Genomic DNA, 13,327 nt, shown 5'->3' with positions numbered 1-13,327 from the left:
TCTGCCTCCGTCATCACTTTCTGTGCCGCAACCCAAAGCTGTTGTCACCATGCATCATCCTCTCCACCAGAACACGGCCACCGCTCCTGCAAAACCAGATGACTTGAGCTAAAACACCATCGCAAGGTCCCTCTCCATCCCAGCCCACCATGATGCTGAGATCTTTGAGCATCATCCAAGAGCTGATGACCACCCTGAGCACTCTCCTCATCCTCATGACAGCAAGGAACCAGGTTGGGACCACCAGCTCTGGATGCTGGTGAGACCCTGGGGTGGCTGGGTACCCGAGGAAGACGTCCGCGTGCTCGTGGGGAGCAAGTGGGGATGAAGTCACGCGCATGGATGGGACGCTCATCTCCGGAGATTTGAAGCAAATTGCTTAAAAATCAGCTTAGACGTGATTATTACGCACAGACAACCTGCGAGAAATGCAGCGAAACAGTTACGTCTATATATATGTATACTATATATACATACATACACTGTATAGATAGATATAATGTATTCAGAGCCAAGAATATCTGCACCACGTAGCCCGTGCTGGGCTACAAACCTTCCCCTGCTTGGATGTGATATATGTGCATATACACAGTGGGTGTCTATATGTGCACATATCCACCCGAAAAAGAGGGGAGGGTTTATTCTGTACATTCCATAGGTTAGAGAAGCCTCGCAGAGCTATTAGTGGTGCATCCACCCCATCCCGTGGAAGCGAATCCCTCTTTGCTGGGAGGGAGCAGCATCCTCATGGAGTTTGCGGGGAGCAAAGCTCAAGCCCCGACCCAACGTGGATATGGTGGAGTGACAAAGTCAATGGCGGAACATGCGGTGGCATGACCAAGGACACCGAGTAGCTCACTGGCGTGGGTTTCCCAACTCCAGGCATCACGTCCAAGTGTGCCAGCTCTGATTTTGGTGGATCCTGGTTAGGAGGTGACAGCAGGACACTGAGGATGCTGGGATGGGACGGATTTGGGGTGCTGGGCTAAGTGGGGAGCTGGACTTGGATGATGCTGAAGGTCCCCAGGCAGGTGACAACACTGCTGGCTTGTGTCTGACCCAGCCCATGGTCATCACTTGGGTAGGAAATCCAGCACGGTTGTCCCAGTTGCCCTTATGTCCCCCTTCCCAGTCCCCAGTCTGGCCAGGGATGCTCTCCCACCATTTTGCGGCACCAGTGGTACCAGTAGGCCCATGTCTCTTACTAGTCTGGCCCCATTTTGGGCCAATATTACCCCAAAAAATGCCTGTGACACTGATCTTGAGATGGAGAAACACACAGGCCCATGTTCCCCAGACAGGTATGAGCTGAACCAAACCCTCCCCAGCCTTTGTATGGCCCCATGGGGGAAGCTTTAAAAGAGAATGGGGAGAAATTGTCCCCCAGCAGCTCTCCCTGAGCCAGGGACTGTGTCTTCCATGGTCCCACCGTGTTCTCCATGGTCCCACCAGTGGTTTTTATTGCATTGGTGGCTTTGCTGCCAAGGAAACACGATGCAAAGTTGCTCAAACTGAGCAACCAAGCCAGAGAGAGGACACCAGATCTGTGCTGTGATGGTGTTAATATTGTGCTGCTGCAGGTTGGAGATGGGATGGAAGTGCCGAAAGTTCAGAAGATACCATCCTTTTTTCCTCCAGCACATCCCCAGCTGAAGCCATCTCTGCTCTGTGGAGCCTAAAGCCAAAATTGCTCCATGCCCAGGCCCGGTGACACCGAGGTGGTCCTCATCCTCACCTAGGAGCCGTAGGTAATGCAGTGGTCCTGCCGCCATTTGGAGCTCACCTTGTCGAGGAGGTAACGGGTGCTCTCGCGAAACTTGCGTTGGGTGAAGTAGAAGAGGATGGGGTCAAGGACGCTGTTCATGCTGGCGAAGGGACGCGTGCACTTGTAGGCGATGGCAAACGCCTGCAGAGCCGGGCAGGGCAGGTTGGGCGAGGAACGGACGATCAGGTAGATGGTCTTGGTGAGGTGGAAGGGGAAGAAACTGATGGAGAAGACGATGACCACGATGATGATCATGCGCACGGCTTTGTCCTTCTTCTTGTGCACCGCCAAGCCGATCAGCTCGTCCTTCTGGCACAGGATCCGGGCCATGCTGCAGTAGCAGGCGAGGATGGCCACGAAGGGCAGGAGGAAGCCGGTGACGGTGAGGGTGATGCCGTAGGGGAAGTAGGCGGCGGAGCGATCCGGCGGGCTCAGGTCGTAGCAGACGGTGCGGTTCCTCTGGGTGCCGGTGGAAGCGAAGACAAAGGTGGGCAAGCACTGGGCGATGACGATGAACCAGACGGCGGCACACACCAGCCACGTCAACTTCTTCCCCTTCTTCTTGTGCCACGAGGCCAAGGGGTGGCAGATGCCCAGGTACCGCTGGACGCTGATGCAGGTGAGGAAGAAGATGCTGCCGTGGAGGTTGGTGTAGAACTGGAAGCGGACGAATTTGCAGGTGAAGTCCCCAAAAGGCCAATAATCCTTCTGGGTATAGTTGTAGATGAGGAGTGGGAGGGAGCAGACGTAGAGCAGGTCGGCCATGGCCAGGTTCAGCATGTAGATCATAGTGCGGCTCAGCGCCTTGCGGGCCACCCAGATCTGCCCGATGACCACAGCGTTCAAGGGCAACCCCACCATGAACACCACTGAGTAGACCAGGGGCAGCAGGACCTGCTTGAACTCCTCATGGAAGGTGCATGAGTTCCTCCCAGCCCCAATGGAGACTGTCAAGTTGGCCATGGTGGTGGTTCTCACCATCAATGTCCTCTCTGCTGGTGTGCCCCCCAGCAGCAGCTGCGAACGACAAAGAAGATGGTTGGTGACTTGGCCATGTGATGTCACATCCACCCTAGCAAGATGAACCTGGACCGGTGCATGCGACCCCATAGCCTCATCCTTTTGGGTCGGGGCAACCCCCGGTATCAGTCCAGGCTGGGGATGGAGGGATGGAGAGCAGCCCCCAGGAGAAGGACTTGGGGGTGCTGGGGGTGAAAGATTGGCCATGAGCCGGCAACGTGCGCTTGCAGCCCAGAAATCCACCCGTGTCCTGGGCTGCATCCCCAGCAGCGTGAGCAGCAGGTGGAGGGAGGGGATTCTGCCCCTCTGCTCCGCTCTGGGGAGACCCCCCTGCAGTGCTGGGCCAGCTCTGGGTCCTCAGCACAGGACACACATGGAGCTGCTGGAGAGGGGCCAGAGGAGCCCCAGAAATGACCCGAGGCTGGAACAGCTCTGCTGGGAGGACAGGCTGAGAGAGCTGGGGTGTTCAGCTGGAGAAGAGAAGCTCCGGGGAGACCTTAGTGCGGCCTTTCCAGACTTAAAAGGGGCCGAGAAGAAAGATGGGGACAGACTTTTGAGCAGGGCCTGTTGTGATAGGACAAGGGGTGATGGTTTTAAACTAAAGGAGGGAGATTCAGGCCAGACATGAGGAAGGAATTGTTGGCCCTGAGGGTGGTGAGAGCCTGGCCCAGGTTGGCCAGAGAGGTGGTGGCTGAACCATCCCTGGAGACATCCCAGGCCAGGCTGGACGGGGCTCTGAGCAACCTGAGCTGGTGCAGATGTCCCTGCTCATGGCAGGGGGGCACTGGGGGGCTGGGGAGGTCCTTTCAACCCAAACCCTTGTGTGATTCTATGATTCTAAACCACAGTGACGAACTTAGAAGCCCATCAGGAAAGTGAAGGTGGAGACAGCAGGACCGCACAGGGCCCTGGTAGCACATGGGACACCATGGTGGTCATGATCTCAGCTCCTCTTCCCCTGACACTTCCACCCCACAGAAAGGTTTGCACAGACCAAACCACCCTCATCTCGATGCTGGAGAGGAAATTGCGGCACGACGAGCCGTTGGCCGCCAGCACGGCCTCCTGCTCCTCTGCAGGGGGTGCCAAATCCCTACGGCCGGTCACCGTGCCCTGAGTGGCAGGAGATGCCACCTACACCCAGCCCAACACGACCCACAGATTTTGTGGTTACTTTCACCTTGAAAGTGGGACCGGTGACACGCTGGTTCCGGAGATTTTTGGTTTTGTGGGCTAACAGAGCCCATCCCTGCGGCCTCTGGGCTGCTCTGAGCTGGGGCAGACGCCGTCAGCTTCTCTTAGAGGCTGAGACTAGCACGAAGGACGTGGTCCCACAGAATGAAGAGACCCCTCACCCCAGCCACGTCACTTGGCCGAATCCCTCCCCATGCCACCCATGGGTGCCCCACGCTCCCGGGTGGCAGCAGCTTGGGGACGTGGGCAGAGCTGCTTCTCCTTCCCCCTCTCGCTTCCTCCATCACTGCAGACCTGTCTGCCACACCGGCCGGCGGCAGCCCTGGTGTCTGCTGGGGACAAGCTTGCCGGGAAACGGGGTGGCTGGTGTCCCCACAACAGCTGGGAAGGGAAACTGAGGCAGGGAGGAGGGTGGCTGAGCTCCAGCCACCAGGTGCGTGGGGCAGAGGGGACCAGGGGGGGACACACAAGTCCAGAGGCCACCCCATTCACTTGTACCACTGTGGTGGCCCCATTTCAGGTCTTGGGGGTTTGCCAGCCTCAGAGAACATCCTGGCTGTGGGGTCAGGCTTGGGTAGAGTGTTGGGGACACACACGAACCTCCCCCAATCTTGGGGGTGCTCCGGCATTGTAGATCAGTCCACCCCTGCTCTCCCCGCTGCTGCATATCCCTCCTACCCCCCAGCACCCCACTGAGTATCCCTGCACCCCACTGAGCCCCCTGCACCCCATTGTGCCCCCATACCCTGCTGAGCCCCCCCTGCACCCCGCTGAGCTCGCTGCATCCTACTGAGCCCCCTTGCATCCCACTGAGCCCCCCTGCACCCTGCTGAACCCCCTGCACCCTTCTGAACCCCCTATGCCCCACTGAGTCCCCCTGAACCCCATTGTGCCCTCCATACCTTGCTGAGCCTCCCTGCACCCCACTGAGATCCTCTGTACCCTGCTGAGCCCCCCTGGACCCCATTGTGCCCCTCTATAACCTGCGGAGCCCCCCTGTATCCCACTGATCCCCCTCTACCCGACTGAGCCCCCCTGCACCCTGTTGAGCCCTCTTCACTCCACTGAGACCACTGCACCCCGCTGAGCTCCCCTGCACCCCATTGTGCCCCTCATACCCTGCTGAACCCCTCTGTACCCCATCGAGACCCCCTGCACCCCACTGAGCCCCCCATACCTTGCTGAACCCCTCTGTACCACATCGAGACCCCCTGCACCCCGCTGAGCTCCCCTGCACCCCATTGTGCCCCCCATACCCTGCTGAACCCCCCTGTACCCCATCGAGACCCCCTGCACCCCATTGTGCCCCCCATACCCTGCTGAACCCCCCTGTACCCCATTGAGACCCCCTGCATCCCACTGTGCCCCCCATACCCTGCTGAACCCCCTGTACCCCATGGAGATGCCCTGCACCCCGCTGAGCTCCCCTGCACCCCATTGTGCCCCCCATACCCTGCTGAACCCCCCTGTACCCCATCGAGACCCCCTGCACCCCATTGTGCCCCCCATACCCTGCTGAATCCCCCTGTACTCCATCGAGACCCCCTCCACGCCGCTGAGCTCCCCTGCACCCCATTGTGCCCCCCATACCCTTCTGAACCCCCCTGTACCCCATCGAGACCCCCTGCACCCCGCTGAGCTCCCTGCACCCCATTGTGCCCCCCATACCCTGCTGAACCCCCCTGTACCCCATTGAGACCCCCTGCATCCCACTGTGCCCCCCATACCCTGCTGAACCCCCCTGTACCCCATGGAGATGCCCTGCACCCCGCTGAGCTCCCCTGCACCCCATTGTGCCCCCCATACCCTGCTGAGCCCCCTGCACCTCACTGAGTGCCCCCGGCAGCCCACTGCACCCCACTGTCACCCCAGCTCCAGGCAGTCGCAGCACCCACCTCTGCCACCTCCAAGCCAATAAGTGCCCAAGGGCTGTGACCCGCCCCATCCCCTGGGACCCCCCAAACCTCCCCTGGCCCCCCAGGACCAGGCAGTGCCCACCCAGCCCCCACCCTGGGCACCCACAGGAGCCCCTGCCATCCCGACTGCTCGCAGGAGCATCACCGTGACATTTGGGGACAAGGTGATGGGCAAGGGGGCACCTGGGAGCGCGTCTTACCTGCTGGGGTGCCAGGGGATGCCAGGGGGGTGTCACAGGGTGCTGGGACCCGCAGTTCTGCCCAGCACCCGGGAACATCTGCAGCCCTGGGGCGCCGTGTTGAGCAACGCTTCCCCTTTCCAGCCAACGGCAGCACCCCGGGGCGATGGGGAACAGAAACTGGGGTGGCACGGCGTGGGCATCGCGTGGCACGGCGTGGCCGCGTGGTCGCGGCGTGGCACAGCCCGTGCCAGCAGCTCCATCGTGGTTCCACATCATGTGCATACATCCCCATCCCCTACACACCCCCTATACACAGCTCCCTGTATACACACAGATGTGCACCCCCACTGCACCCCAAAAGAGACCCAGAAGCCAAGGGACATCCAGAGCTGGCAAATGCCACCAAGGCAGGGGACGGACCCCAGGCTGTACCAGGATGTGGCTGCCATCCATGCCATCAGATCCAAGAATTTTCAGGTCTTTTTCCCCCATTTTGTGGTCTTTCCACCCGTTTTTGGTCTTTTCCCCCATTTTAGGGTCTATTCCCCCATTTTTGGCTCCTTCCAAGGTTGGGCATTTTCGGTAGATGCTGGGGACAAGGAGGTCACCTGGCATGGTGGCATCAAGAGGAGGAAGATGCTCTAGTTGCCTTGTCGCCTCTCACCACAACCACGCAAGGGAAACTGAGCCATGGGCAGTGGGTTTGAAGCGAACCAGTGTGACTCATACCCCATTTTAACAGATTTTCTCCCCAAAACACTCCTTGGAGGGGTGTTTGTTGGGAGCTGTTAAGGGACATGCCTAAGGCTACACAGGCCATCGGTGGCGGAGGGCAGAGCTGAGACAAATACATGACAAGAAGCTGAAAAACAAGGGACCGCGCCTCAAAGAATGGCAAATGAGCAAAAAGAACTCTTTGTAAGAGGGAAATTGGGCACTGAATCCCAGTGCTGCTGGGCTGGGAGGGTTAGGAAAGCCAGAGGAGAGGAAAAATCCCTCCCGACCCCAGGAAAATCCCAGCTGCGGGATACGCCGAGCACAATCTTTCCATTAGTCACCGGAGAATCCCCACCTCAACTATACCCACCACCTGCAAGCACCTCTAACCCCGCGACCACAACCCAGAAATCACTATTTCCAATTAACGAAACCACGTCAAGACACTCGGCCTCATCCTGTGCCCGTGGCCCGTCCCCAGGTCATGTTTTGTCCTGATGGGTTATTCAAAAAGTCCCTTTTTTCACCCCCAAAAAAGCATCCCAGGACACCATCGTGGGGACGTCTTGGTGGCCTGGTGACAGCAAGTGGAAGCGAAACCTCCAGCTCAGCAGATTTTAAAGGGGATGGAGGGGGGGATGCTCCCGCCTCGCGTTGCTTGGCCGAAGCCACAACATCCCCGTCCCCAAACACCTCCTGGCCGGTCCCCAAAACATCTTCAGGTGCCCATGGACATGTCCCATCTGCCCCAGGGTGGCCGGGGACCAAAGTTTGGGTGTTTTGTGGGAAATCTCCATTTATTGAAGCTGGAAGGTGTAATGATGTGGCCAAATTGGGCATTTTTGGGTGCTTAACATGGACCCGCAGGGACGGGCGCAGGGACGGTCCCTCCGGTGATGCCAGGTGGCTCTGCCACCGATGTCCTTTGTCCTCGGGTGACTCCCTTCACCTTCCCATGCTTTGGTACCCTGTCTCTAAAATAAATCAGCATCTCAGGGATGCTCCGAGCAGCCCAGGGAGTGTTTTCTTGTTGGAAATGGGAGATACCGGGGCCAGGGAAGATGCAATGAGTTGGTTTGGTCTCAGCTGGCAGTGCCAAGGCTCTGGCTAGGCTTGTATAAAGCCCTATACACACAGACATATATGCACATATACGGCCACATGGTCACCCACAGGCACACATATATGCATAAAACCACATATATACAAGCATATATACCTCTATACATAAATATACCTCTATACACGTATACACAAACATATATATCGCTCTACACACACGTATACACACGCATATACATTTGTCAATACGTGTGTATATAAATATGTCTCCACTCACACACACATATATACAAACTTCTATATCTATATACAGAAATACGTCTCCGTGCACACACGGACTCACACACATGTATATACATTCCTCTATCCATACATATCCAAATATATTTATGCTTCTGTACATGTCTATGCATGCATGCTCATATATACAAATATACCTCTGCATATATATATGTACAAAAATATATATTTGTACATATATATATATACACACATATCCATCCAACCATCCATATATATATATATATTTGGGCTTGGGTCACCCCAAAGCCCAACCAAAGCACCGATGCTCTCCAGATCTGACCCCATCCTCTCCAGTTCTGCCCCATCCTGCCCAGTTCAACCTGACCTGCTCAGGTTCAATCCTGCCTGGTTCAGTCTCGGCCATTTGGGTCTGATCCTGTCCAGTCTGGCCCCATCCTGCCCAGTCTGGTCTTAACCCTTTGGGTCGGATCCTGCCTGGTTCAGTCTAATCCTGCTGGATCTCATCCAGCCCAGTTTGATCTGACTCCCTCAGGTCCCACCCTTCCCAATTGGGTCTGACCCTTGGGTATCATCCTGACCCAGTTTGGTCTGACATGCTCGGGCCCGATCCTGCCCAGTTCAGCCCCATCCTGCACGGTTCGGTCTGACCCTTTTGGGTCCCATCCTGCCCAGTCCAACCCCATCTTTCCCTGTTTATTCCGACACTCTCGGCTCCCATCCTCCTTGGTCCAACCCCATCTTTCCCAGTTCACTCTGAGCCTGTCAGGTCCATCCTGCCCAGTCCAGCCCCAACCTTCCCAGTTCACTCGAACCCTCTTGGGTCATGCCGGTCCAGCCCCATCGTTCCTGGTTCACTCTCACCCTCTGAGATCTGATCCTGCTCCAGTTCCATGTGATCCTCTTGGGTCCCATCCTGCCTGGTCCAGCCCCATCTTTCCCAGCTCACTCCGACCCTGTCAGGTCCATCCTGCCTGGTCCAGCCCCATCCCTCCTGATTCACTCCGACCCTCTTGGGTCCCATCCTACCTGGTTCAGCCCCATCCTTCCTGGTTCACTCTGACCCTCTCGGATCTGATACTACCCTGGTCCTGTGCGACTCTCTCGGGTCCCATCCTGCCTGGTCCACCCCCATCCTTCCCGGTGCCGTGTAACACTTTTGGGTCCCACCCTGCCTGGTCCAGCCCCATCCCTCCCAGTTCTGTGTAACCCTTTTGGGTCACATCCTCCCCGGTCCAGCCCCATCTCTCCTGGTTCACTCTGACCCTCTTGGGTCCCATCCTTCCCGGTTCCGTGTGACCCTCTCGGGTCCCATCCTGCTCAGTCCAGCCCCATCTTTCCCAGTTCACTCTGACCCTGTCAGGTCCATCCTACCCAGTCCAGCCCCATCCCTCCTGGTTCACTCTGACCCTCTTGGGTCCCATCCTTCCCGGTTCCGTGTGATCCTTTCATCCTGCCTGGTCCAGCCCCATCCTTCCCAGTTCTGTGTAACCCTTTTGGGTCACATCCTCCCCGGTCCAGCCCCATCCTTCCCGGTTCCCTTTGACCCTCTTGGGTCCCATCCCTCCCGGTTTCGTGTGACCCTCTCGGGTCCCATCCTGCCCAGTCTAGCCCCATCTTTCCCAGTTCACTCTGACCCTGTCAGGTCCATCCTACCTGGTCCAGCCCCATCCTTCCCGGTTCACTCTGACCCTCTTGGGTCCCATCCTTCCCGGTTCTGTGTGACCCTCTCGGGTCCCATCCTGCTCAGTCGAGTCCCATCTTTCCCAGTTCACTCTGACCCTGTCAGGTCCATCCTACCCGGTCCAGCCCCATCCCTCCTGGTCCACTCTGACCCTCTTGGGTCCCATCCTTCCCGGTTCCGTGTGATCCTTTCATCCTGCCTGGTCCAGCCCCATCCTTCCCAGTTCTGTGTAACCCTTTTGGGTCACATCCTCCCCGGTCCAGCCCCATCCTTCCCGGTTCCCTCTGACCCTCTTGGGTCCCATCCCTCCCGGTTCCGTGTGACCCTCTCGGGTCCCATCCTGCCCGGTCCAGCCCCATCCTTCCCGGCTCACTCCGGCCCTCTCGGGTCCCATCCTCCCCGGTTCGGTGGGTCCCGTCCCTCCCGTACGCGGCACTTACCGGCAGCGGGATGTGCCGGGGAGGCAGCAGCCGCGCTCAGCGCCCGGGGCCGCCCCGTTACGGCCCGTCCCCGTCCCCGCTCCGCCCCGGGGCCGCCCCGCTCCGCCCCCGGCACCTGCGGGGGCTGCGCAAGGGGCACAGCTGGATTAGGGTGGGGTGGAACAGCTGGGCTAGGGGGACGACAGCTGCATGGGGGGCTGCCATGCAAACATCAGGCTTGGCATCACAGGGAAACATCTGGATTGCATAGAGGGGTCCCTACAGCCCCCAAAGTGGGATTTGCAGGGTGGGATGCTCATGCACAGGCCAACAGCTGGATTGCCACAGCTGGAGGCTGCGGAGAGCAGCTGGGTCTTGGGGACAGGGTCTCCCTGCGGGCACCGGGTCTCAACCGAAGGGTTTGGTGGCTTCAGTACTCATTAACCAGGTGATCGAGCCTCTTCACTTCCTGAGAAGGGCTATTAAAGAGCAATAAGGAAAAGAACCCTGGGGGGATGCGTTAGGTATGAAAGTGCAGATGCATAAACAGCCCAGAGATGCTGGGATTATGTGAGATGATGGACTTGGCCCTTCCTTTCCCTACAAGCCCAATTTGTCCTCCAAAATTATTCCGTTCCTTCCTTGCGTTGGGTCTTGGTAGAGGTGGAGGTGCCAATTGGCATCACCTGGATGATGTGGGGGGCTCCTTGTTGAGTGATGCACCCCTGGAGTTGGCACCTAAATAGAAGGCAAAGAGTGTTGGGCAGCTGCATGGTGTGGGATGAGGTACCACCGCCCATATGGCTCCTGCCGGCGCCTGTGCTACGGCGCACAACGCTGGTTTTCTTCGATCCTGGCGTGAGCCCGCGGCCAAGCCGGGCAGTGGGGCCACGGGGGAAAACGGGCTCTGGCAGGAGCAACTGTGAATATTTGCAACCACAGCCAGGCTGGAGCCATCACCCTCATCCCGGGGCTGTCCAGGCTTGTGGGGTTGGGTTGGCGATGGCTCGGTGCCGTTGTGAAATTCCCCCGTTCCCTCAGCCGCCACAGGGAGACGGAAACTGGGGGTATAAAGTGCTTTTTTCCCGGGAGCAGAGTAGAAAACACGCCTTGTGCAAACAAGCCCGGCAGCCTGCGATGAGGAGCCCAGGGCTTTCCGCAAATATCCGGGGAATGCGGCTGAGAATGGACACAACTCACTCCTCCGATGAGCCACCAGCATTTATCCCACCTCCGGTGCTGCCTCCATCTCTGGGACAAGCTCCGAGCTGGTGTCCTCCTGGCACAGCAGGTGTCCTTGCATGTCACCAAGGTGAACGCCTCGTAGCCAGCTGTCCTGCTGTGGGGACGCTGTAAATAGTGGAGGGAGTGCTAAAAATTTAAAAAAATAAAATAAAAACAAAATAAAAGAGCAGCTGCTGGCTGCCTGCCAGCCCCAGCTCTTTCCACTGAGCTCGGCAGCCGGACCTGTAGCCTCAAGCCCAGCCCTACAGCACCTGGAATAAATGGGAAATCCCCCTAAAATATGACATTTTGGGGTTTGAGCAACGATGGTACCGGCAACTTCAGAGGCAGCGCCAAGGCTAAGAAACAGATTTTAAGCAAGGTAGCTTTTCAAAGCCTCTTTTTATCCATGCAAAAGGCAGATGAAACTCATTGGGAAATGGGAATAGCCTGGGTTCCTCTTGCAGCGTCACTGATTGAATTAATTCCTGGCAAAAAGGCCTGGCCTGGTGGCTGGATTTGGCCTCACGAGGCTCTTTGGCCTCCTGGTTTCTGTTCATCCAGCTAGATGATGCCAGTAATCGCATTAGCGGCTGATTACAGGCGACCTTTGCTGCTGCTGCCCAGGGTAATTGCACCTTTCCACCGGGTTCCAGATTTCCATCCGCTGGTGGGTCATAGGATGGTGATGATGGAGAGAGGAGCATCTGTGGTCGAAGCCAGGGAGGCAGCTGAGAGCTGGGACTGTGCTCATCCAGCCAATGCAAAACTCATGTTGGAGGCGAAAACCAGCGTTTTTCAAATGCTGAAGCTTTGAGAAAGCCTCAGGGCACGGATGTTCCCACCACCAGACATTGGACATCACCATGGGGAGGGTCCTACAGGGCTTTCAGGTTCTCCCCCACCCCAAAAGTAGGTTGGGTCCCTCCTGCCTCGGGCTCTGGCATGACTCACCAGACCAGAGATGTCTTGCATGAAAAATTTAATTACTTCTAAAAGCTGTTTATTAATATAACGGAAATTAAGCTGATTTCTCATGTCCTGACAGCACCAGCCTGTCAGAGTGGTGGATCTGGTAGAGCTTGCTCATGAGGAGGTGACATTTGATGGCAACTTTCTCTTTTTCAACTAGGTCAGAGGAGACTGTCACCCCGGTCTCACCCACAGACATCTACCACCCCAGAACCTGCCTTTGAGCCCTCAGAATTTTGGCAAAGAAGGTGTTTAGTGGAGAAAGTCTCATCTCTTGAGGTCCATTCTCATGATCTCCGCCATCCTCTTGCTGCAATCAAGGTTCATCACAGTCAAACGGGTGCAGCTACCTGGGGTCAAAACCCCAAGAGAAGAAGACAAGTCTCATTGCTGGACCTCTGCGTTGGAGAAACTGGTCAGACCTTCAGCCCCCGTGGCCATGATGGGTCCCAGGCCCATGTTTCTGGCCATCCAGCCCAAATTTCCTTCTGGAGGTGATGGGATCCTGGCATTGGCCCATGAGCCTAATGCACACATTCTTCCAGGGCTCTGCAGGAGCACCGGGAAACCTTGGCTTTGATGGGAATTCAGACGAAAAAAGCCTTGGCTTTGCTCCAAGTGGGAGCTGAGCTGCCATTCCTATGCCTCAGGATTTCTGGAGAAGTGTTTTCATTTCATTTTCCACTCCAATATGCATTCCTAGAGCTCCATGGATGTCAACAGGGGAGGAAGGCGCTGCTGAGCTTCTCCTCCCCCCGGCATGTAGATAATTAATGCCTGGATCTTCTCAAGCTTCCTTCCTTTCCTCTCACCGGCACACCCTGATGTGCCTCGGGGACTCAGGGACTCTTCCACTAATCGCTTTTTTTTGCTCAGGAATCCTAAAGAAGGAGCACAGAGCACGGGGATCC

The 13,327-nt window shown here is 57.1% G+C and overlaps 1 protein-coding gene across 3 annotated transcripts in view; it reads right to left on the bottom strand.

Annotated features, from left to right (window-relative positions):
- Positions 1 to 441: 441 nt before the first annotated feature.
- The window catches only part of P2RY6 (pyrimidinergic receptor P2Y6), a 46,775-nt gene continuing 33,889 nt past the window's right edge, over positions 442 to 13,327 (bottom strand). Inside the window, exons 1-2 of one of the 3 annotated variants that reach the window (XM_065629148.1) lie at positions 10,907 to 10,988; positions 442 to 2,782 (exon numbers count right to left, since the gene is read on the bottom strand). In XM_065629148.1, the coding sequence (XP_065485220.1) occupies positions 1,736 to 2,746 (1,011 nt within the window). In that variant the 5' untranslated portion in view covers positions 2,747 to 2,782; positions 10,907 to 10,988 and the 3' untranslated portion in view covers positions 442 to 1,735. Of the gene's footprint in view, positions 2,783 to 10,241; positions 10,315 to 10,906; positions 10,989 to 13,327 lie in introns of those variants that run through there. The other 2 variants (XM_065629139.1, XM_065629129.1) reach the window with 2 other exon arrangements.

This window comes from Caloenas nicobarica, chromosome 1, assembly GCF_036013445.1.
Source record: "Caloenas nicobarica isolate bCalNic1 chromosome 1, bCalNic1.hap1, whole genome shotgun sequence".
Classification (NCBI taxonomy): domain Eukaryota; kingdom Metazoa; phylum Chordata; class Aves; order Columbiformes; family Columbidae; genus Caloenas; species Caloenas nicobarica.
Note: the sequence above shows the minus strand (reverse complement) of the source record. Positions and strands in the feature narration are given on the sequence as shown.